The 26,190-nt window shown below is 44.3% G+C and overlaps 1 protein-coding gene and 1 long non-coding RNA gene across 3 annotated transcripts in view; one reads left to right on the forward strand and one right to left on the reverse strand.

Moving 5' to 3' along the window:
* LOC102461263 (cadherin-10) overlaps nt 1-24,177 on the forward strand; it is a 166,043-nt gene extending 141,866 nt beyond the window's left edge. For both annotated transcript variants that reach the window (XM_006112616.5, XM_075921416.2), the window contains exons 10-12: nt 7,085-7,193; nt 10,050-10,301; nt 23,136-24,177. In XM_006112616.5, coding sequence (XP_006112678.2) covers nt 7,085-7,193; nt 10,050-10,301; nt 23,136-23,629 — 855 coding nt within the window. In that variant the 3' untranslated portion in view covers nt 23,630-24,177. The remainder of the gene's footprint in view (nt 1-7,084; nt 7,194-10,049; nt 10,302-23,135) is intronic.
* The window catches only part of LOC112547772 (uncharacterized), a 120,267-nt gene that overhangs the window by 36,681 nt on the left and 57,396 nt on the right, over nt 1-26,190 (reverse strand). The gene's annotated exons all lie outside the window — the stretch shown is intronic.

Here is a 26,190-nt window from a genome sequence, read left to right on the forward strand (position 1 = left end):
GTCAGAGAGTGGTCCCTCTGCTCCGGGGTCGATGACCACCCTGGGGGCAGGGATGGCGTGAGCCCCCAGGATGCGGTCCAGAGCCAGAAAGTGGGGGCAGGCCTCCGGGTTGGCCCCTGGCAGGCAGGCCCGGGAGTAGGATTGCCACAGGTCCTTAATCTTGCAGCGGACCTGCTCCCTGCTGCGGTGGTGGCCTCTGGCGGCCAGGCTGGCAGCTATGCAGCCATAGACTGCCGCGTTCCTGTGGCTAGTGCGGAGATCGTGGACATTGGAGGCTTCCCCCCAAACCTGGATGAGGTCTACGATCTCCACACTAGACCACGCAGGCGCCCGCCTCTTGCATCCCCGGGCAGGCTCCAGGGAGCCGCCAGGCTGGTCCCGGGAAGCGGGGGAGGGCTGGGGGGCATCGGGTGGCTGGCTAATGGGGTGTCAGGTGCAGGGTCTGCTGGCAGGGTGCTGGTAGCCTTGCAACTGGCACAAACACTGTAGCCAGCCCGTGGCCCTTTAAGGGCTCCGGAGCCGGGAGGGGGGCAGTAGAGTTTGCCTGGTGTTGGCCAGAGTGGCCAGCAGGGCAAGCTGGGAAGAGCTAGCCTCCCACTAGTTCAAACTAAAGGGCTACACAACCCTTAATTCGAACTACAGGCAGTCCCCGACTTACGTGGATCCGACTTACGTCGGATCCCTAGATACGAACGGGGTGAGGCAACTCCCGCACATGCGCAGCAGCATTCCCGGGGCTCGCTCACCTGGGTCCTAGGATCCTCCTCCTCCTCGGGCCGGCTCCGACTGGGGTCCCGCAGAGCTGCCGGGCAGAGGAAAAGTGCCTCCCCACGCCCGCTGCCCCCCCCCCACCCCCCTGCCAGCAACAGGCTGCCCCCTCCCCTGAGCAACAGGCTGCCGAACAGACAAAAGCAGCCTCTCTGCCCCTCCTCCCCCTATACATGCCGGGCTCCCGGAGCGCAGCAGCGTCCCCGGGGCTCGCTCACCTGGGTCCTAGAATCCACCTCCTCCTCCTCCTCTTCAGCCGGCTCCAACTGGCCTCTGCCTGCAGCAGCTGGCCACAGGGACAGGGATCCCGCAGAGCTGCCGGGCAGAGGAAAAGTGCCTCCCCCCGCCCGCTCCCCCCCCCCCGCGGCCTCGCATCCTGCACGCCTCCCCCCTCCCCCCCTGCCAGCAACAGGCTGCCCCCTCCCCTGAGCAACAGGCTGCCAAACAGCAGACAAAAGCAGCCTCTCCGCCCCTCCTCCCCCTATACATGCTGGGCTCCCTGGGCAAACAAAGACTCCACCAAAACAAACAAGTGCTGGCCTCATTGTGTTAGCAAAAAAGGACCCTCCTCCTAGAACCCTGGGTGGTGTGTGGAAATAAAGCTATTAGCTCAAAGCATGGTGCAGAGCTGTTTGGTATTTGATGAGTTACTCCTTTAGTCCTGAGTTTGTCACAGGGACAGAAATAGATGTGAAATCTTCTGAACAGGGGAACAGACAGCAAAACAAACATTAGAGGGGAGTTAACCTTTCCCTATGCTATCCAAAACTAAAAAAAATGTTTGGCTAGAGTTTCCCCTACAATATGTACCAGTTCCGACTTACATACAAATTCAACTTAAGAACAAACCTACAGTCCCTATCTTGTACGTAACCCGGGGACTGCCTGTAGTAAGTTCGAACTAGGCGTTAGTCCTCGTGAAATGAGGTTTACCTAGTTCGAACTAAGCGCTCTGCTAGTGTAGCGCCTATCAAAGTTAATTCGAACTAACGTCTGTTAGTTCAAATTAACTTTGTAGTGTAGACATACCCTGACATAGGTACAAGGTTATGCTGAGTAGGTGTTTTGAGTGTTTTCCTTTTTTCAAATCGTTCTTACTCCACTTCTTCAACTTCCCCTTTATCCATCAACCTCCAACTACACTTTCCTCTTGATCATATTATCAGAAAGGAACCTATAGCCAGTCAGATGGTATGCATACCAAGCAAAGTGTGTAATGACAGTTGTCCTGTGATGTGCAGAAAATGGAGCAGCCTAAACATCCTTTTACCACAGCAGGTTCCTACCACTCTCTGTGAAGGAGGGCTTCATTTCACAGAGAAAAAACTGGTTTAGGGCAAGGACAGCCAAATCTGGTCCATATATTGAGTATTTTCTTGTCACTTTTTCTTCCCTTTAAGAGGATAGAGGCTGCTTCCTCCACCAGACTTCTCGGCACCAGATTTAGGAGCCCATGTGGACTTACCTATACAATGTCAGTCTTGAGTAGCTGTTAAATCAATACTTGTGATGTATTTGGTTTTCATAATCAGAGTTCAATAAACTAAAGCTTCTTGTCAGTTTAGAGCAGGGGTGAGCAATAATTTTTGAAGGGAAGGCCTGGCTCCCAGGCAATGCACTAGCAGCGGAGACAGGAACTACGAGCTCTTTCAAACTCCTTCTATTTAAAGGACTCATGCGAGTTAGGGGGCGGGACTGTGAACTGCTGTGCAGGCCAGATCAAAGAGCTAAGCAGGCTGGATTCAGACCACTGACAGGCTTTTGCCCACCCCGGTTTAGATTCTCCTTTACCAAATCTATATATACTGACTCACGTATCATATATGCAAATATTATACCTGAAAAACCTCCATCTAATTGACTAATTCATGGATTTTTCTTCACTAACTTTCTTAAAGTAGTGATAGAAATGTAGCCGTGTTAGGCTGAAGCAAAATGCAGGACAATGTAGCACTTTAAAGACTAACAAGATGGTTTATTAGATGATGAGCTTTCGTGGGCCAGACCCACTTCCTCAGATCAAATAGTGGAAGAAAATAGTCACAACCATATATACCAAAGGATACAATTAAAAAAATGAACACATATGAAAAGGACAAATATTCTTAAAGTATGTTGTTGACATCTCTCTTAACTCTATTTTATTGCAGATTAGAAAACATTGATTTTTTTTCCGTTAATTCTTTACAAACTCTTCAGTGCATTTGATCCAGATCTATGCGTTTATATGTGTTTTGTTTTATCAAATATTCTTTTGCCATGTATTTTAATTCTTTTTTTCTTGGCATCTTCAAGTATCATATCAATAGCTTCCTTGATTAGACTCCTCTGACACCCTTGTTATCATTAGGCTTTCTATTATAAGCTAAATTCAAATAGATTTATTTAAAAATTCATACACCTCACCTTTTCAAGTTCAAGCGATTTTAGTTCCTGTCATTCTTCTTTTTATGGATGTATTTATAGGACAGTCTTATTGCCTTTGATTCCTTGGCTAACTTTTCTTTGCTTTTTTCTGTCATTTTTTCTGAAAGATTGATTCTCTTAAACAACTTTCTTATTATTTGCTCATCTCTTCCAATTATTTCTTACTTTAGTTCCTTTAGTGACCTTTCCTTCTATTTATATCTCCCATGTGTTTTTAATTGTATTGAGATTAGCCTTTCTTCTTTCAATACTGTGTTTTTCACAACTCTCCAATCTTTATCTTGTTTCTGGGTAGTGCTGAAATCCCGATACACCAGTATACTTTTTGCTGTGCATGTCTGTGATTGGACATCTAAATCACATGTTAAGATTTCTGTTTACTGAGTAGAACATATGTTCACAGGAATCTTCATACCAGATTTTAGATCAGTAGTCTATTTACTCCAGTATAACAGTCAGTACCAGAGCCGTCAGAGGAAGGATTAAGGAAACCTGCAGTGAACTATTTTGGAAAAAATTGCCCGGAAAGGAAGTTTCATCATAACATTGATCATCTGGTGACTGACTTATATACTTAATGTTCTCTATTATCATACTGTGTTTACATCTTTATGATGTCACTTCTTATTAATTTACTCTCAAAACTAAATACTCCCAATTTTTTCACACAGTTTATTCTCATGGAAGTCTTTCCATTCCTCTAACCATTTTACTCACACATCTTTAGCTTACCTTTCTCCTCCTTGCCCTCTTTTGAGAGAGGGTGACCAGAACTGTGCATAGTGTGCAAGACCTTTGGTTCCACTACTGTTGTTCTCAACCAGAGGTCTGTGGCAGCTTTCAGGGGAGCCACCAAGTAGGGCCAGCATTAGGCTTGCTGGGTCTCAGAGATTGAAAGCTGAAGCTTTACCACATGACTGAAGCCTAAGGCTCTGAGCCCCACCGCCCAGGGCAGAAACCGAAGACTGAGCAATGTAGCTTTGCGGAGACCTCTGTGGCACAGCTCCAGCCATTTGCCCTGTTTGCTGCCGCCTAATGCTGACCCTGGCTTTTGTATGCAGAAAACCAGATAGTCGAATTGTTGGTCCTCAGCAAATCAAACTGGGTTCAGAATGCTGCCTACCTACAATTCTCATAATATTCTGTCTGGTTTAATTCCCCATGTCTTGTTAGTACTGTCACAGAATGTTTGCTTTTTTCCATTTAAGACATGCCTGTCTGTAGCTCACTGATGGTGATAGAGCCCAACTCTTTGGAAAACATTTTAGATTCTTTACTATGAAAGAAGTATATTACACATACCAAAAAAATATGTGTGATATGAAGGGATTATAAGATCCTAAATCAGCAGGAAAATTATGATTGAACCTTGTGCCAGTGTCCCAACATATAGGCTGTGTCTATATTGGCAAGATTTTGCGCAAAAGCGGCCGCTTTTACGCAAAATCTTGCCACCTGTCTACACTGGCCGCGAGTATTTGAGCAAGAACACTGATATTCTACTGTATGAAATTAGTGCTTCTTGCGCAAATACTCTGAGGCTCCCGCTCAGGGATAAGTCCTCTTGCGCAAGTATTCTTGCACAAGAGACCAGTGTAGACAGGTAACATCAATTTCTTGCGCAAGAAAGCCCAATGGCTAAAATGGCCATCGGAGCTTTCTTGCACAAGAAAGCGTCTACATTGGCATGGATGCTTTTGCGCAAAAGGCACATGTCAGTATAGACGCTCTCTTGCGCAAATACTTTTAAGGGAAAAACTTTTCCGTTAAAAGTATTTGCACAAAATCATGCCAGTGTAGACACAGCCATAGTGTATATGTGTAGACGTATCTCAATCCAATTATCATTGTCCTGTTGAGTTTGCCAATTGCCCCTAAACTGTGACATACTTTTCAATAACTATTCATTGGTGTAACAGTATAATTAAATATATGAGGCTTTCTATTTCCTTGTTCAAATACACCAAGAGGTTTATTAAATTTTTTGTGCCTCATTCCTTAAGAATAAAGCCACTAGAGTAGCATGACACTGTCAAGAGGGTATCTATGGAGACATATTTATTTACGGTAGTGCATCTCATTTAGAGATGCAAAAGCACCCGAACATTCAGAGAGTGATTAATTATATATATCTGTGCATATATTTTCAAGGATCACTTCACCGAATAGAAAATTAATTAAAGGAACAAATCTTATCACTACTCTTTGGTTAAAACAAAACAGTAGTAGTGTTAAGTGAACTGTTTTATTGATTTACATCTGGTACTGGAAGTTGCCAGAAAATAGTTCTAAGCTGCTGGTTATATAAATATAGCTGAACTTAATTGGTGTTCTGTTAGTGAAGGTCCTGAATATTGAAATTCAGCCTTGGAAAAGAGAGGGGTTTGCAGGAAGGAAGGAAGCCTTTTCTTGGATGCAGAGGCAGTATGTGGTGGGCTCCACTTTGTGGGGAGCTGGGACAGTTACTCTGGAGACAGATGATTATTTGGTGGAACTCTATCAAAGTCAGTAAGAAAGCTAAAAACTGCAGCTGAGAAACGGTTGGTGATTTGATGAAGCAGGGAGTCGTGGGTGCCCTTGCAGGGCAGAGGGTGTATATCTTGACAAGGGAGAAATGGTAGGAATGGAGATAAACAGCTGTATTTGGGAGATTGTACAGAGACAAAGAAAGAAGGATTTAGCATGTCATAGGGAAGAATGTTGTCAACAATGACAAGTACATTGCAGGCTTGAGGAATCTGTGGGATTATATAGCTGAGAACAATAAATTGGAGCAGGAAGATATGTTGAGGGTTCTAAAAGAAACTTCAGGTTTTTCCAAGTTAAACTTCAATAGATGATGGAACATTCAAGTCAGTCAGTGGAGAGGTAGCTCTGGTAACTAACAGCATAGAGTAGTAACTGTGGCTGTGACTGGTAGAAATCGCCCTGGGGGATAAAACAGCAAAAATCTCAGACTTACAGGTAAGAGATGGCACTTGCAGTAGCTAATGGCCAGTAAATTTCAAAGATCTACACTGGTTCATTAAAAGAATGACAAGGAATCACCAGTTCTTCATGCAGCTCCTACAACAGGCTTTCTTTGGAAGTCTGTCAACTCTGATGCTGCTTAAGTTATGAGATCTATCCAGGATCCCAGTCTTCGGTGATAGAGCTTATTGTGCTTAAGCATTTTGATTAGAATATTTGAGTGTCATGTTAAATATTTTCCCCTCAAACTCTTAATTTACATGATTTTCTGTGCTGAACAATGGACAAATTAATTTGATTACAGATTTAGAAGTTTTAGAGTGGTTTCCATTTTGTGGTGTTTGACATTGACAAGCGTTTTTCCCCCCACATCATCTACCTTTTTGCCTCTTGAGTGCAATCAAGTAAAGTCTAGGGGTTTTCTTACAACCTCTCTTCCTCTTACAGTTTCCTCAAAATTGGAAGAGTTACAGTGACAGAATCAGTATTTCATTTTTACCTTCGTTAATCAAAGTTTTTGAAAGCTGAAGAAGCACTGAGAAGTTGGTGTAGGAGGAGATATTGAAAAAAGAAAATTGAAACGTTTATTTTCAGTTTTCAAACATTTCATGAAATAAAATATACAGTTTGAACTGCAATTAATAATTATGTTTGTAATTGACATATTACTATAACAAATTTTGGAGAGGGAGGTTTTCATTTTTAAACATTGAGTTTAAACTTTGCTTTACTGAACCAATGATCTATGTTACTTAATACATTTTTTTGCACTTAATGAGGAGAAGAAACAGCATATATTATGAAAGATATTTTTGTTCAGTTTGATTCGTAAATATGGATTTTTAAGATACCACTGTTTCTTAAAGTAACCAGGTAACTATCACAATGCTTGCTTAATTTTGTTTTTCCTTGTCTACAGTTAATACAGACCATAAGTGCAGTAGACAAAGATGACCCCCTTGGAGGACAAAAATTTTTCTTCAGTTTAGCTGCTGTTAACCCAAACTTTACTGTTCAAGATAATGAAGGTAAAATATGGAGCTTGCCCATTGTATAAGATTTATTTTTAATTCCTAATATATTGCAGGTATTTTTCTGAAATGGCAGAACTTATGTTTGCAAAAGCAGAGAAACATTACCTTGAAGGACTGGGCCTTCATTGGCCAATGACCCTCATACAGAGAGCAGACAAAATTATAATGCTACAGCTTTGTAAATACCCATAACCTTACTGTGTTTTTAACCCTTTTTTCTCCTTGTCCATGCCAATACTTTATGGGTCATATGTTGGAAAATTGGTATCATCACAGCTTATATTATTAACTGTAAAATGTTTGTGGGTGGGGAACAATATGATGGAAATACTTTCCTTTATTTTAAAACAAGTAAAGATTTAAATATTTTATAAATCCAAAACGTAAGACTATGTTGAAATAAATCTGGATCAAGATTTCAGTTTCTTTTGGTGGCTTTATATGTTTTATAACATAGTGCTTTTGTTGTCTTTTGGTTTAGTGATAATTGCAAACTGCATCTCAGGGAGCAATCAGGGGAGTCCTGTTAAACCACATTATCTAAAACAAGAAATATAAGTTCAGACTATAAATCAGGAGAGTTGAGTCTTAACCAGCTCTTACTTATTTGTATTTTTAAATATGTTTCCCAAAGGGGGACACAACACTTGGTTTTAGACTTAAAAGATGTTGGGCCTACTAGTCCCAATCATACATCAGAGACCCACACCACTAGGGGTATGTCTAGACTACATGGCTCCATTGACAGAGCCATGTAGATGAGTTTACTATACATAGGAAAATGAAGCGGCGATTTAAATAATCGCCACTTCATTTACATAAAAATGGCCACCACGCTGTGCCGATCAGCTGTTTGGTGGCACAGCGGGGCAGTCTGGACACGCGGCAGTCGACAACAGAAGCCTTTGTCGACAGCTCCGTTATGCCTTGTGAAATTTTGATGTAAATGAAGCAGCGATTATTTGAATCGCCGCTTCATTTTCCTGTGTCTAGTAAACTCATGTACATGGCTCCATCGATGGAGCCATGTAGTCTAGACATACCCTAGATTACAGACAGATAGTCCCTGCCTCAAGAAGCTTATAGTCTAATTACAAGAGACATGGGGAACAAAAGGAACATTGCAAGAGGACTGAAAATATTAGACTTTGAAGTCTGTATGCTACAACTTCAAACAGGTTTTCAAAGCAGCCTACATGACTAGCTGCACATTTCATGGGAACTGGATTTCTAAATCCACTTAGTGACTTTGAAAATAGCACTGAAACTTAATATCTGGGCCCTTTCCAAGACAAGCAACAGCACTGTCCCTGTTTTGGAAGTTAGAAATCTCTAATCTGATCATATCAGACACTTTGTGGGTCCCAGGAATCACAGGATATTAGACCTTAAAAGGTACAAAGCTGTGCAGAGTCTGAAATGTAGTCCCAGTAGCAATGATTCAGTGGGGAGTAGAGGAGATAGTTGAAAGGTCATGAGAAATTATGTCTATGGCATGGATATAATCACGTCACCTAGTCTGTATAGACACATTTAGAACTCCATAGTCAAAATATAAATTCACTGAAGTTATATAAAGGACACAAACCTGTATTCATTGGAGGGTTTTTTCATTCATGCACATTCAAAAAAAATGGCATTGATCTGTTCTCATCATTAAGCTCTTTATCTAAAAATTAACAGATCTCAGTTGAGGTAAAGGGAAATGGTAGAATCTCAACTCAGAAGGTAGTTTTGAGACCTACTCACCCTATAACATTGTCAGCAGTTCTCAGCCTGCAGAAGATTTCACTTTACACAATCTTAGTTCATCAATTCAGCTTCAGTTTAAGCTTACAGAATCCTAGACATGCGCGCACGCACGCACATGCAAACACACACACACACACACACACACAGATATCTTTCTAGGCTTAATAGGCCTCCACTCTCTCAAGCATCCCCCAAATACTACCACTGAGAAAAGATCAACTACGGAGAGACTATACCAACTGGTGACAGGGGAATGAGACAGAATAATACAAGAGCTGGATCTAAATAAAAGATCAAGTCTTTTTGGTTGTGAGTCAGAGGCTAGATCTAATGCCTGATTTTTTTGGGGGGGTGGGGGGAAGAGAAGGACAATGAGGAGAGAATGGGAGCAGAGGAAGCTTCTTAGGCTGAGACCCCTAAGGTGTATATTGCAGCTGCTCTGGGGGCCAAGGCTGAGGCCATAGCTTTCGGGAGAGGTGTGTCCTTCCCCACCTCTCAGTCAACCAGTGCCGGGCAAGAGCAGAGTCTCTTCCCAGATATGGAAGAGCGCTTTGCTGCATGGCGGGAGGGTGCAGGGCAGACACTGGGGGTTCTGTGGGTGGGGCTAATGCTAGGGGGCTCTGGGGTGGTGAGTGCTAAGAAGCGGGGGCTGGTACTGGGGGCTCTTGGGGTGGGGCTAGTACTGGGGAGCTCTACAGGGTAGGCATGCATGGTCAGACTGCACTATTTGAACATGTATCTGGAGTACATTCACATTTCTAAACAGTTTGGGCATATAGTATTGCATATTGATCTTCTGAATGCCTGAGGTAATCACTCTTCCAATCACATTCAGTTTGAGATACTGAGGAATATAATGTATTGGCCAACAGTATGTTCAGGGGAAGAGGAAGTAAAGGAAAAGGGAAACAGCTTTTCGGTCTGGTTCAAAAGAGCAATAGAAAAAAGCCTGATCTCAGATGTTAAGTATAGTTTCCAAAGTAACATAATGAACCAAAAACAGTAATTAAAAATGTGTGTGTATATTATATAAACTATGAATTTTATAGTTATATATTACACATTAGTAATATACATAATTATTTTAAACTGGTATAGATAATACTGCCAGAATTTTGACAAGAAGAAATGGCTTCAGTAGACATGAAATAAGCACTTATTTGCTGCCAGTGGTGATATCTGACAATGACTACCCAATCCAGAGCAGCACCGGCACTCTGACAATTCGAGTGTGCACCTGTGACACCCGGGGGAACATGCAGTCGTGTAATGCCGAGGCCTTGCTCCTTCCTGCTGGCCTTAGCACTGGTGCTCTAATTGCCATTCTCCTCTGCATCATTATACTGCTCGGTAAGTTATACAACAATACCTCTTTTATTCCCAAATGGACTAATACACCAGAGATATAGAGGTCTGACCAGTTGCAAACTACAACGTTTTGGAAATATTAGTGGCTGTGTTTTGTGATATGAGATTAAAAATCCTACTGAAATACAGTGGAAATGTGGTAAACTTAAATGCAGTAAAGCATTGTTTCTATGAGACTGAGAGAGAAAAAAAACCTCAGCTTGCTGAATTATTTTAACAAATGTTAGCATGCAAATGGCAGTATCTACATACTTACAGTGAAGTTGTTGCCTTAAAATAGGGGTGGGGCTCTTTTCCCTATCAGGAGCCAGTGACCTACAAAAAAAAAATCAGCCAGGGGCACATTCAGCCCCTCAGGCAGAGGTGGAGAGTGGAGCTCAAGGCTTTCCCTAGGCTCCGGCATGAGGCCAATCATAGGGGGCTCTGGGCTAGTCCAGGAGGAGGCCATGGCTCCAGCCAGAGGTGTGGGCTCTGGGGTGGAGCTGGGATGAGGTGTTTGGAATACAGGAATGGGTGGGGCTAGGGCTGAGACAGGGGTTAGGGTGCTGGAGGACATGCTGAGTGAAGGCTCCATGAGTTACTTTGGGTGTAGGAGGCGGCTCCGAGCTGGGGTAGGTGGGTGTGCGGGCCTGGAGAGAGTTTCGGGCGTCTGTGTCCTATTTTCCTAGTCTTGGAAATCAATTTCCATCCCCTTCAGCACTGATTGCCCCAACCAAGTTAGTGTTTTCTGCAAATTCTTTATTAGACGCCTCCAGGTCACAGTATAAGATCATTGGATTTAACACTGGTAACTGCACCACTCCATTTGCTTCAGGTGGCTCCGGGTCAGTAGTGCAGTACCCTGCTTAAGTACCTCCATGCTTAAGTTTACCAGTAGGGTTAGTATTTGTGCAAAACTGAATAGCCCTGTCCCTCACTTCTTTTTTGAAGCCCTGCCCCCAGTCACACACCTCAGACACTTGCTCTCTCCACCCTCGCTCACTCATTTTTACCTTGATGGCCCAGAGTGTAGGGGCCCAGGAAGCAGTCAGGGTGCAGGCTCTGGGCTGTGCTTGTCTCAAGCAGATTCCAGAGCGGTGACAGGTCTCCCTTGTGGTTTTGCCCACTACTCTGCTGCAGCTCCCAGTAGTGATGGTTGGAGCTTCAGTAGTGATGGTTGGAGTGGGGGCAATGTGTGGAGCCTGTTAGCTGTCCATACATGTGGAAGCCATGTGGCATGGTGCTTGTCTGCCCTGCACTGTGGCACCACCAATCAGATAGTCAGTGGCCCCCTCAGCAGAAGAAACAGTTTGCCACGCAGACCTGTTTCTGCCTGCCACCTGTGCTGCTGCCTCTGATACAGAGACAGCAGAGTGGGGCAGCAGCAAACTCTGTTCATGGCAGGTCCAGCCTAGCTGTGGACAGAGGCAGCTCCACGGCAGCCTCCCCTGTCTCGCCTCCCATGCAGCTATCTCTGAGGCAGTGCAGGGGGGCAGCACTACTGAGCTAGTGTTGGGAGGACCTGGCTTTTACGTTGGCTTCCCCCATCGCAGGCTCCTTCCTCCAGCCCCGCTGCCCCATCTTACTGGTTAATCGTGTAGTTGACTATGTGTGTTGACATCCCTACCCCTAGGTGGAGAAACCAGCCAGTTCTGCATGATTGATGCTCCCCCCATAGATCCCATTGGCTGTAGTTCCCAGGCAAGGGAATTGCAGAGCCAGTGTCGGAGGGAATAGAGGGGGAGGGGCAGAATGCAGAGCTTCTCTGATCATTCATCTCTCTAGGAGCTACAGAGATATTGTGGCAAGCCAGCACTGATAGTGTAGAGACTTCCCAAAGGCTGGATTAAATGAAGCAGGGGGCCGGATCCAGCCTGGAGGTTAAATGTTCCCTACCCTTGCTTCAAAAATAGCTAGGAGTTTGAATTACAGAGCAAAGTCCAATCAATATGGGATGTTGGTTTTTGGAATTTATTGGTAGAGAATAGTAAAATGTACTTTTAATTATATAAATGATTTGAGATACTTTTACTCCTTCACCCATGTAAAACTGTTATATATATCCCTTTCTACTAGGAAATGTACTGGAAATGGTTGTGAGAACAAAGCAAACTGGTCAATACTTTTCATTTTAAGTTCACGTAGTGATTCATCCTACTTAGGTTAGCAGTATTCCCGCTTAGGGAAGTGGATTAGACTCTGATCCCCTGATAGAATGACATGTATGGAATTTGTACAGGTTCTTAGTCCTCAATTTTAAATTTAATATTATCTTCTATTTTGTAAATTCTTATATAATGAACTGTAGTGCAAATGAGCCTTTACCAGGCCATTAGAGTAACCTGATTTAATATGTCTTTCTCATTTGAGTCACACCATAATTTTGTGTTTTATGAACTGAAGAGTAAATTATTCTTTGGAGTGATAGTAGTCATTTAGGAAATCTTAATGTGCTAAATCTTAAATGTGAATTTTTGGGTCTCCTGTGGATAAAGGGGAATGGAAACATTTTTGGGAAAAATGTAAAGGGTTTTGATGAACTAAAAATCCTAGTCTGCAAGTACAACTGACTTACAGTTGTTTGATATATTGGGGTTAATTGTGATACAAATGGGAGAAAGAAACTCTGCTGATGCCTTAGTAATGAAAAAGGACAGGAATGTTTAGCTATTTTAGGATCACCATAGGGGTTTGTTTAATGCCCATTGTAAGTTTTTTTCAGAAGCCAATTTGTCGAAATGATGTAACGAAGAAAGAGAAGAGAGTTATCTATTATTTTTATTAATATATTATGCAGTTCAGTTTACCTACTTGATATTATCCTAATTATATGAGATTAATTCAAATAAGGCTGGTAAGAGGAAAACAAAACAATAACAAAGATAAGTTACCAGCAGCGGGGCTGGTTTAAGAAAGGGACTATGGGGGCTGCAACTGCAGTCTAAGAGGAGCTCCCTTAGCTAAAGGCCCTGGACTGGAACCACTATGGCCCCTGTGTGCTGTGTTCCAAGTAGGCTTTGCCTGGTTGTGGGGGAGGTGATTCTGTGCATTGCTGTTCACCCTCCTCCCTTGCCCCTCTAGCCAGCAGCACACCAGGTTAACTCTGTCCTGGTGCTGCCTCCCCTGATTCCTGACCAATGGGAGGTGTGTGTGTGGGGGGAGGGGTTGCCTACAAGTGAGCATGGGCCATGCAGAGACACCTGCTACCACCAAATGGGAGCTGAGTGAGGTAAGTGCCCTGTGCTCCATGCCCTTTTGTACCCTCTCTCCCAGACCCTGCACTGCCCAGCCCCATCCTGCAACCAAATTCCCTCCAGTCTCGGAACCCCCACTAACCTCCTTCCCTGATCCTCCCAAATCCATGTCTCAACCTGCAACCCCCGCCCACACACTGAACTCCTCATTTTTTCCCCGCCGCTGAACCTAGAGCCCCCACAAGATCTAGTAGCCCCAGAAGAGTTTATGAGGCCCTGATGACCAGAAAAATTACCATGATCTTTAAGGAAAGAACAGGAGAAACTAATAATTGGGAAATCCACCTTGTTCCAATTAGGCTAAACAGACAGCAACTGAATGAGGGAATTAGACAGAGAAAATGGCAGCCTTTCTCTTTCCCATCTCAAAGGTGAAGGCAGCTGGGCTAAGTGGAAACAGCTGAGGAAAGAGTAAAGTTTAGGTGACAAAATGTACACAGGCACTTGTTTAACCCTTCTCTTTGCTATCTATGAACCTGTCATTGAATAAGCAATACATTTGTTTTGAACATGTCATTTTTGAGTTGTTTTAACAAGCTGCTAGTGGCATGCTTTCCAAAGAGAAATTTTATAACAGCTGGGCCTGTTGAGATAAAACATTATGATAAAGGGCTGTTGCCACTTGAGGAGTGCATTTGAGAGGGGCTGCAAAAGTGGGAATAGTGTGTCCCTGGTCAAACGAAGGACAAGCTGTGGAGTTAGCTATTCTGGGGAAAAGTGCCCATGGACAGACAGGTGGATGAGACTTCCTCTGAACATACCAGCCATTTGGTCTCTTGAAAAAAAGAAAGTGTTTCTTTGTTCATTAGGTAGTTCTTGTGTGTTTACATATTTAGATTTCTTTTTAGCAGGGAGATAAACAGCATTTCCAGTTTTAGCCTATTTCTGGTTATATGTAGGCAGATGGTTGGCCTCTCAAATTTTCTGTATTGGGCAAAACAATGAATTTCAGCGGATATCTTCAAGTTTCTCTGCTCTACATCTATTGTCATTATGTTTTTTAACTCCTCCCCAGATTGGTTCGTAATCAGGAGTCAGACACTGATTTATGCTGTAACTCTGAGAAATAATTTTTACTTTGAATTCAGGGAGCTGATTTGTGAAGTCTCATCTGATAATTTTGACTAAAATAAGTATTTTGTCTTAAACACCTGAAGGTGCTTAAATAGTATTAAGAGCAGGTCTTGGATTATAGTCCTCTTTGTCATCCCCAGCAAGTATGCACTGTCATGCTTCAATCAGTTACGCTTGTATAGGCTCCTTGAAGCCACATCAGTTGCATAGGTGTAACTAAGGACACCATGGGCTTCAGGAATGGGTGTTCGTGTGTGAGAATAAAACAGGACATCTTATGTCTCATCGTCATAGATAAGCTTCCAGGACCAGCAGAGTTATTGGGGAATCTTATTGATGGTGTTTGTTTCTAAAGCTCTTTATAAATAAAAAGACGCTTTATTTGAATCTGCTGTCATGAGAGAAGGCAAACTCGCAATCCCAAGATGTCATTTTAGAGTCATTTTTCAGAGAAGAGCCTCTCTTTTATAAGTAGCAAAAGCCACCTAGACTTGGGTATTCTGATGGATAACCTGACTTTCCATGGTCATTATCAATCAGCTGGTGAGGAGAGAAGAGTAGATTAGTTAAGATGCGCATGGGTTGCAGTTCAGGACCTTCAAAAAGAGCAACTAGAGCAGGTGGTTCACTAAATTTACAGACTCAGTTTAAGATTCAAGTTGCTGTTTAGGCCCAGCACTTGCTACTAAGTACTACTAAAGAAGGGCAGGATGAAAGGAACTAATCCAGTTCCCCAAAGGCAGCAGTGGCCAGGATGATCGAGGTAGAAAGAAAATGATTTTAGTCCATATGATAATCAAGAAAATAATTTATACACTTAACATTTTACTTAATATTTTACTATGACTTGTTGCTATTTTTTGTATTTATTGATATCAATCTCATTTGAAGTGCATGTAATATGGTGTGGCACAGCACAAAAACTGTTAAGAGTTTAGAGTCAGAAATACTGTTATTTGCAGCACCAGACCTGGTCTAGAGACATACAATTACTGATGAATATATTTCAAAGTTAATTGTGGGACTACATTAAAATAAGTTTAGTAAAATGACGTTATTTCCAAATTGACACAGAGACGCTGTTAATTAATTTCAGTTATGGATTCTCTGCAGTGTGACCTGGCATGGTGTCCTGCTATCTGGAGTGGCTCACAAATGTGAGTGCATTCTTCAGTGTGGACTTTCAGAAAAAAGGAAAGACAGACCGAGTTGGTGGTATGTTCTATAATGATGTTTCACCAAGCCAGTAACAAATGTGAAGTCTTGGATCATTAGGCTAGTATTACCCAAGAGTCATAGTTAACCTCCTTTGGGTATGTCTACACTAGAAAGTTAGTTCGAACTAACGGACGTTAGTTCGAACTAACTTTCCTATGCGCTACACTAGCGCTCCGTTAGTTCGAACTTAATTCGAACTAACGGAGCGCTTAGTTCGAACTAGGTAAACCTCATTTTACGAGGACTAACGCCTAGTTCGAACTAGCTAGTTCGAACTAAGGGCTGTGTAGCCCTTTAGTTCGAACTAGTGGGAGGCTAAGGCTTCCCAGGTTTCCCTGGTGGCCACTCTGGCCAACACCAGGGAAACTCTATTGCCCCCCTCCCGGCCCCGGAGCCCTTAAAGGGCCACGGGCTGGCTACTCACTTTGTGCCAGTTGCAAGGCTGCAAGCACCCGTGCCTGCACAGCCTGCACCTGCCACACAATGAGCCAGCCATCCGAGGGCTCCCAGCCCTCCACTGCTCCCCACGACCAGCCTGGCGGCTCCCAGGAGCCTGCCCGGGGGCGCAAAAGGCGGGCGCCCGCCTGGTCAAGTGCGGAGATCGTGGACCTCATCGAGGTTTGGGGGGAAGCCTCCAATGTCCACGATCTCCGCACTAGCCACCGGAATGCGGCCGTCTATGGACGCATGGCTGCCAGCCTGGCCGCCAGGGGCCACCAGCGCAGCCGGGAGCAGGTGCGCTGCAAGATTAAAGACTTGCGGCAGTCCTACTCCCGGGCCTGCCTGCCAGGGGCTGACCCGGAGGCCTGCCCCCACTTCCATGCCCTGGACCGCCTCCTGGGGGCTCATGCCGTCCCTGCCCCCCGGGACGTGATTGACCCCGGGGCAGAGGGACCGCTCCTGGACACCGAGGAGGAGCAAGAGGGCTCTGAGAGCCAGGAGCCTGCTGCCAGCCTTCCCAGGACCCGGGACCCCCGAGGCACCCCACAGAGCCGCTCGCCTGCATCATCAGAGGCCGGGGAGGCGTCCACCTGTGAGTACCCTCGTGTTCCCCTTATGTGTACGGGGGGCTGGGGCGAGAGGGAGCCCCGGGACCGTGCGCCTGGGCCTTGCCCACCACGGAGCAGCAGCTGGGGATCCTGCAGGGGCCCTGGCCTTGCAGAGGGGAGCTGGGTTTCACACACCTGGGCCCCTGGGGTAATTGACCGCTGGTCTTCTTGCACCACAGCTGCAGCACCGGGGACTGCAGGGCGCACCACACCGCCTGCAGCAGCCGCCCGCGCCCGGGCAAGCAGGACAGCCAGGAACCAGGAGGACTACCAGAGGCGGCATCTCCGGTTCCTGGACCGACAGCTCCGTCTCCAGGACCACTGGGTCCAGGAGGACCTCAGGCTGCGCCAGAGGAGTCTGGAGGCCCTGGAGGAGCAGGGCCGTGCCCTGCGAGGCCACCTCCAGAGCCTGCTAGACCGCTTTCCATTTCCTCCTCCCCCTGCTCCCCCTCTTGCTCCCCCTCTTGCTCCCCCTGCTCCCCCTCTTGCTCCCCCTCTTGCTCCCCCTGCTCCCCCTCTTGCTCCTCCTGCTCCCCCTCTTGCTCCTCCTGCTCCCCCTCTTGCTCCTCCTGCTCCTCCTGCTCCTCCTGCTTCCGCTCCTGCTTCCTCCACACCCCCTGTCCTCTCTGCCCCCCCCTCCACAACCATTCCCCACCGACGCCCCCGGACCCGCAGTGTGGCGAGACGGGAGAGGCACCCAGACTCCCACCCCTGAGCTTTCCTTTCCCTTCCTCCCTTCCCTCCCCTCCCCTTCCAGCTCCCTCGTCCCAGGTTTCCCCCTCCCTTCTCCCACCTTCATTCCTCCCTCCCCCACCCCAGTTCTGTGAAATAAACAGACGTTTTTGTTGGAAAAACAGGTGTCTTTATTTGACAGTAGGTAGGGAGGGGAAAGGGGAAGGGGGGGGTAGGGTGGAAGAAGGCCCCGGTGGGGCATGCAGGGAGAGGTCAGTCCTCCTCCTCCTCCACCTGGAAGCTCTCCCGCAGGGCTTCCCGGATCCGGATGGCCCCCCGCTGGGCTTCCCGGACGGCGGCGGTGCGGGGCTGACCGTAGTGTCCAGCCATGCGGTCAGCCTCAGCCATCCAGGCTGGCAAGAAAGCCTCCCCCTTCCGCTCACACAAATTGTGGAGCACACAACATGCCGCCACCACGGGAGGGATGTTGTGCTCGGCCAGGTCCAGACGGGTGAGGAGGCATCGAAAGCGGGCTTTCAGTCGCCCGAAGGCCCCCTCCACCACGATGCGGGCCCTGCTCAGCCTGTTATTGAAGGCCTGGCGGGAGGGATTGAGGTGTCCCGTGTAGGGCTTCATGAGCCAGGGCTGCAGTGGGTAGGCGGCATCCCCCACCAGGCAGACGGGCATGTCCACGTCCCCGACCCTGATGTGGCGGTCGGGGAAGAAGGTCCCGTCCTGCAGCCGCTGGCACACGGAGGAGTTCCGGTACACCCGGGCGTCGTGTGCTTTGCCGGACCAGCCCACATTTATGTCCGTCAACTGTCCCCGGTGGTCACATACGGCCTGCAGGATGACGGAGAAGTACCCCTTGCGGTTCACGTACCGGGACGCCTGGTGTTCCGGGGCACGGATGGGGATGTGCGTCCCGTCGATGGCCCCCCCGCAGTTGGGGAAGCCGAGGGCGCCGAATCCCCGGATGACGGCATCCGGGTTGGCGAGGCGGACCACCCTGCGGAGCAGCACCCGGTTGATGGCCTTGACCACCTGCGGAGAGAGACACAGCAAAGCGTCAATCAGTGGGGCGCCCGGGTGGCTGGGAGCGTGCGTGCCCTGGCAGTGCCCCGCGCCCCACTCCCGGAAGCAACCCCCCTGGCGGCGTGTAGTACGGCCGGGACAGCCCGACCCCTCCGGTGCGGGGCGCTTTCGCCTCCTCCCGCCCCCCCCTTTGTCCCTGGGGCGGCCCATCCCCTCCTCGCAGCCCCCCTCCCCCCCGGCTCGGTGGCCGACGAGCGCCGTACCTGCATGAGCACTGCTCCGACAGTGGATCTCCCCACGCCGAACTGGTTCCCGACGGATCGGTAGCTGTCCGGCGTGGAGAGCTTCCAGAGGGCGATGGCCACCCGCTTCTGGAGGGGGATGGCGGGCCTCATGCGAGTGTCCCTTCTTTGCAGGGCAGGGGCGAGCCACTCGCAGAGCTCCAGGAAGGTGTCCCTCCTCATCCTAAAGTTCTGGGTCCACTGTCGGTCGTCCCAGCGCTCCAGGACGATGCGGTCCCACCAGTCGCTGCTGGTGTCCAGACGCCAGATGCGGCGGGGCACACCGGTGCCGGGGCGCCGCCGCGGCTCCTCCACGGCCCCCAGGGCGGCCAGGCGGAGAGGCAGGGGGCTGACGTTCCCCAGGTGGTGCCAGGCAGCCTCGAGCCATTGCTGGCAGGCTTGCAGCAGCAAGTCCAGAACGTGCACCAGAAGGTGCAGGGCGAGCCGTGGCTCCATGTTGCCACCTGCGGCGGTCCCCCCCGAAGGGAAGCACCGACACAGACGGGCACAGAGACCGACGCTTTGCTGTCCCTCGGCGAGGTTGGCAAGCAAGCAGGAAAAGCTGAGAACCGGCTGTCCAGGGGGGGTCCCTTTAAGCACGAGCCTCAGATAGCCTCAGACAGCAGCCACACAAAGCAACTGCTGACCTGATGCCCTGCCAGAACCGGTTTCAGCTGCCCTTAAATGCCCCCCTGCGTCCAATCAGTGTGGACGCGCTAGTTCGAACTAGCAAAACGCTAGTTCGAACTAGTTTTTAGTTCTAGATGCGCTAGTTCGAACTAGCTTAGTTCGAATTAACTAATTCGAACTAAGTTAGTTCGAACTAGCGCTGTAGTGTAGACGTACCCTTAGCCTCTCCAGACACCTATCTTGCCACCCAGACAAACTGGACTTTGTGATTAGAAGGTCATAAAGAAAAAAAACACATTGGCAACATCTTCAATGAAGGCTTTTTGCACAAGAACTGTTTTGCACAAGCATGTCCACACTGTCATGTGCTTTTGTGCAAGAGCATCCATGGCGGTGTGGATACTCTCTTATGCAAGAAATCCCTGTTGCCCATCCACACTGCCTTCATGTGCAAGAGCTGTTCTTGCGCAAAAGCCTGAAGTGTAGATGTAACCATTAGGTTGTACCCAGTCCTGAGAGTCACTTGATCCATATCAACTAGTACTCAAGATCTTTCACTAGACAATGCTGGCAGCCAGTTCTGAAGGAAAAGAAAGTTATTAAAAGTTTAAAGCAGGTAAATATATATGTACAGGTGAATCATGTTTTATAATGCCAAATGATGGAAGTGATGTAAAAAACTGCTGTTTTCTCAAAAGACTTTAAGGTACCCAAAGTATCTCTAGGGAAACTCTGTTTTGCATCTGGTATATTCCCTTTTAAGAATTCAAACAAGCCAAAGATCCATGATCTCTCCTTACATCCATGCTTGTAGCTTCTTCTCACAAAAAACAAGCTGACAGAGTCATTACATATTTCCTTTGATGACAGAGAGTGAGGAATGAATTTTGAGTCTTTGATCTCTGATCATCACATACAATGACCATTTGCTTTGAAATTAGCATTTTTTCCGTTAAAGTTCTTCATTTGTATTCCATAAAGCTTCTTCCTTATTTGATGGGTTATTCAGTTACAGAGGTATATGTAAGGTAAATGTTTGCTGCTACATTATAATGTGGTACAGATGAAACAACTCAGGTAAGAACCCATTTGTTTTCATGCAATTTAAACACCAAATGAAATCACTTTGATCTATAATAATCAATGACTGAATTGGCCTTTGGATTTGGCATGAGCTGGCACCACACATAATGTCAAATCTGCTAGTTTTACTTAAGTGGCAGTAATATTGGGATTACAATTGTAATTTCTCAGCCCATGTCCTAGAAGATGCTGAGTGAAAATAACTTTATTTATTCTAATCAGAATTTATTTCTACCAAAAATAACATTTTTCCTGCAAAAAAAAAATGTAGTATTAGAGGAAGAGACACTTTCTGTGTGGAGGGCAAGGGGGAATAATAGAACCATCTTTACTTATTAGGTTGCTCAGTGTTTCTCTCAGAGAAACATGGAGTCAACTAGCATATGAATATTGCAATTTGGGTCAAGAGATTTCACCAAATTTCCTTGTTCCTAGGCAATTATATTTACAAGTTGACTGCAGTCATAAGGTACATCTACACTGCACACTTATTTCAAAATAAGCTATTCTAGAATAGTTATTCCGAAATAGCTTATTTCAAAATAGCACATCTATAGTGCAGGGAAGCCTCAAAATGAGTCCGAGGCAGGCTTCCCTAATGTGGGCATCCTATCTTGATTTAAAGCCCCAGGAAGCACTGGGGAGGAATAACTTAGGGTATGGCTACACTACCCCGCTAGTTTGAACTAGCGGGGTAATGTAGGCATACCGCACTTGCAAATGAAGCCCGGGATTTGAATTTCCCGGGCTTCATTTACATAAGCGGGGAGCCGCCATTTTTAAAACCCCGCTGGTTCGAACCCCGTGCAGCGCGGCTACACGGGGCACGAACTAGGTAGTTCGAACTAGGCTTCCTAGTTCAAACTACCGTTACTCCTCGTGAAATGAGTAACGGTAGTTCAAACTAGGAAGCCTAGTCCGAACTACCTAGTTCGTGCCCCGTGTAGCCACGCTGCACGGGATTCGAACCAGCGGGGTTTTAAAAATGGTGGCTCCCCGCTATGCAAATGAAGCCCGGGAAATTCAAATCCCGGGCTTCATTTGCAAGTGCGGTATGCCTACATTACCCTCCTAGTTCGAACTAGGAGGGTAGTGTAGACATACCCTTAGAAAGGCCTTGATGAGGAGCTATTCCAAAATAGCATCAGTGAAGTGTCTAAACATGCCTTATTTTTAAATAGCTATTTTGGAATAGGCTTTATTCTTCATAGACTGAGGTTTACATTTTCAGAATAAGGCATTTATTATTTCCAAATTATTTTGAAATAACGGAATGGCTATATAGACGCTCGCATTGTTATTTAGAAATAACACTAGTTATCTCGAAATAACGGTGCTGTGTAGAAGCACCCATAGTGATTGTGGTCATTAAAAGTTGTTTATTCACAAACACCTTGGCAATTATGAGTCTGAGAAAAAGCTCACTGGAGTTCATAGTTTCATATTTGATGATAGAATTAATTGGCTTCAATGGGCTTTGAATGAGGTTCTAAAAGTTCATCTCACTATGAACTTTTCGTCTACAAAAAATGACATTTTCTGATAGTTTAATAATGAATAAAAAATTAATAGGTTTATTTAAAAATACTTATTTGTCCTTTTTTAATTATTGAATTCACAAGCTGAAATAACTTTGTATAAATTAAGTGACCAAACAACAGTCTTTGCAAACCAGTTACGCTGGAGACTGAATATTATTCATTTAAGCTAATTTGTGAATACGTATGTGTCAAATATACCCATAAAAATTAAGCTCAGTTCATAAATTATTGGCAAACCAAAAAAGGGTTGAATGCCTATTATTCATAACAATTATCAAATCACCCTAAAAATAATCAGTATCTTTGGAAACAAAGTGCACTTTTTCTAAATTAAAAGATTACAACTTAACTGAAACAATTATACCATATCTGTATAGAGGTTAATATGCCTTTAAGTGAATATGTTTTAATAAGGGAGATAGAAGTTAATTTAAATTCCAGGTTAATTAGAAGGTGTTCCTCTTTCTCTAAAAGAACATTTGTGTTAACTACAAATAATAAAAAGTGACACCTATGTTCTCCCTAATTGCAATCAGCCATAAAACAGCACCACACTGTCTCATACACAATTACCATGACAATAGAGACATAAATCAGCACTATCTTGACGACATTTTTTTTTTGCAAATAGATTCCCATGCACTAGTTCACAAATGTTTAACTTTATGGAAAGGGGTCAGAAACAAGCTATTTCATGTGAAAGGCTACAAAGATTGATTATTATAATTTGAAATACATATTTAATTCACTGTTTGAGAAACTGACTTGAAACTTGCAAAAAATATTCTCCCTCACCATTAAAGTGTAGTCCTAGCCATTTTCAGACCATTGTCAAAAACAGGATAGAGTCCTTGCTGTTTCAAGTACTCTTAAGCTTAGCTGATAAAACATCAGTAAAATAAACCTATTGTGCCTGCTGAGCTTGCCACTGAGAAATTGTTAAATTGAAATTTTTAGTTTATCTATCTACTCCTCTGTTGTTTTTTGTTGTTTTTTTAAGTTATAGTGGTGCTGTTTGCTGCTCTGAAGAGGCAGAGAAAGAAAGAGCCTCTGATCCTGTCTAAAGAGGACATTAGAGACAACATTGTGAGTTATAATGATGAAGGCGGTGGAGAGGAAGACACTCAAGCCTTTGATATTGGCACACTGAGAAATCCTGCAGCTATTGAAGATAAGAAGCTACGACGAGATATTATTCCTGAAACATTATTTATACCACGGAGGACTCCTTCAGCACCAGATAACACAGATGTCCGAGATTTCATTAACCAAAGGCTAAAGGAGCATGATGTTGATCCCTCTGCACCACCATATGATTCACTTGCAACCTATGCCTATGAAGGAAATGATTCTATAGCTGAATCCTTGAGCTCCTTAGAGTCAGCTACTACTGAAGGAGACCAAAACTATGATTACCTCAGAGAATGGGGCCCTCGATTTAATAAGTTAGCTGAAATGTATGGTGGAGGAGAAAGTGACAAAGACACTTCTTAACCTCCAATAGGGTTCATTTGAGAGGAAGTAACTTTACAGACACCTTCTCCACTTGACTATATTTAACATTCAGGAAATTTTTCCTGCCACTCAGCACAATGGTTTTCTTTTTAATTTTGTCATTGTCATTCATTCTTTCTAGTACAATGTCACAGACTATATAAAACATTTTATTTAATCACCTTCCAGAAGCCAAAGCTATGGAAATTCAGTGTTGTTCATTTTAGTAAGTAAAAGTATTTTCAACAGTTTGAACAAGGTGATATTCCCTTAAGCAACCTCATGTACAAGCCGCTTTTGTTAGGTCCATGTCCTACCCTTGCAAGTGCAGCTTTTAAGAAGGCAAAGAAAAAAAGTATGTTCAGTTCTGTACATTAAAATTTTTTTTAAAATGTACATGTGGTGTTAATAAGTGTGATATGCAGCTGGTTTAAAAAAACAGTTTGTGCAACTTCATTTCATCAAATTCTATCTGCCAATGTTTTATATTTATATTTTTGTATTTATTTTTAAGAAATAAACCAGTTTTTACAACTATGTTCCTGGTCTAGGAGATGAAGTGTGATTCCCCCTCAACCCCTCCAAGATCTACCCACTCCAGCTAAAGAAGAGGTTGCAATTACTCCTGTAACAACAGTGCTTGCAACACACATTGTAATGCTGTCTAAATTTAACCAAGCATTTTTCACCAATAATTAGAAGTGAATGTGTTCAGAGGTAGACAGTTGGGTGGGCTATTCATTTGATGAGGAAAAATAGCCTTTCAGTTGTGACCAAGAAGGTAAGTTCTAGTTCATGATTACAACAAATTTGTTATGTGACTAAACATATGCACTATTAAACTTGAAATCAGTAGGATTACTCAAATGCACAAACCTCTAGCAAAGCTTGTTTTTTTTTTGCTGTTCCAAAATCCCATTAAAGTCACTGAGATTAATTCAAATATAACTGTTTATGAGAAAAAAACAGTTTCTCCCTTTTTGTTAAGGCACAAAACCTTAACTGATCACAAAGCTGCAATTTATTGGACTGGGAAATTTATAGGTGATTTTTTCCTCATACAGACTGACAGCACTGAACAGACACGCCCAATAATTTTTACTAATTCAGTTGAGTATTGATGTTTCCCAGAAGTCAAATTAAGAAAAAAAAATAGGACACTTAGGCTATGCCTACACTGCCGGGTTTTTTCAGCAGAAGATATGCAAATCACGATCTCATTTGCATATATTCTGCTGATCCCATTTGTGGAAGAGGTTTTGCCACTAAAAAGCCCTGTATAGACGTGGCCATTTGTTGGGAAAAAAAAATCTCTCTCACAAGATCCCTTATTCCTCAAAAAATGAGGTTTACAGGATCTGCGATAAAGGGTTTCTGGCAGTGTAGACATAGCCTTAAGAAACAGGGTCCGACAATTATAGAACAGAGCAGGTACTCAAGAGAACTTGTTTCTCTCAGTAGCCCTCCAACTTTAGATTATACAAAATTTGTTTGTGGGAACACTCAAAGATTATTTGACAAGTAAATATTTTCCAGCGCTTTTAAAGCAGAAAAAATTGTATATGCATATAGCGGAATAAACATTGATATTGTGCAAATTTTGCTGATTTTTCTTACTGGCAGAAATTCAACAAATATTGTAATTATATTAGCTTTTTTGAGAGAGAGAATATGACATTTATATTACAGTACAAATCTCTTTACCTTAATGGAGTGCTTAAAAGCAGTGCAGCTCAGAAAATATAAGGTAGACAGTTATGCCTTCAGTGTAGCAAGACCAAACTTTTAATGAGTTAAATCTTTGAATTTTAAAAAAGCTTTCAGATTGATTCCCCCTCTTGATTTTCTTATTGAAATTCATTTTAGTTTATCAAAAATGTTGAGGGATACTTAGCATTTTCTACTTTTTCTGATGTAAAAAATAATCCATTCAAAGCTATATTGAGATCATTGAAACAAAGAAGAATTTTTCTGTTATAAACCACAGATGGGAGGGAAGACTAAATGCTATGGGAATGTGACTTACCCATAGGTCATCTGCAAAACTATATAAACTGCAGATGCAGAAGATTAATGTTTCTTTGAAGCAACTTTTATTTTCACATCCAGATTTTCCAAATTTCCTTGGAAGGGCAAGAATAACAAATTTAATTACAAAGATTAAGTTCAAATTAAGACTGAGTTCCAATTCTGTCTTCCATTTACAGAAGAATTGATATCAGTAAGTCTCCACTTGATATCCATGGCAGTTGCATGTGCAAGAACCCTAATGCACAGAAGCAATCAGGATGTATTCTATATACAAGACTATAAAAGAAATATGCACATTTTAATGAACATCAAACCTATGCTAGTATAAATCCAGCCAGTGCTTCTGTATAATGCTCATTCAAAAAGAGGTCCAACATTTAATTATCAAACAGGAAAAATTACTTCTTTAATCATATGAAAAGTTAATTGAATGTGTGCAATATTTTGATTTGCATTACAATATTTCCTGTCTGTTAATATTCACAAATTCTTTTTCTTCACTTCAAAGTTATTGAGCACACTTTCCCTTC

This window comes from Pelodiscus sinensis, chromosome 2 (assembly GCF_052426305.1).
Source record: "Pelodiscus sinensis isolate ZL-2025 chromosome 2, ASM5242630v1, whole genome shotgun sequence".
NCBI classification, from domain to species: Eukaryota; Metazoa; Chordata; order Testudines; family Trionychidae; genus Pelodiscus; species Pelodiscus sinensis.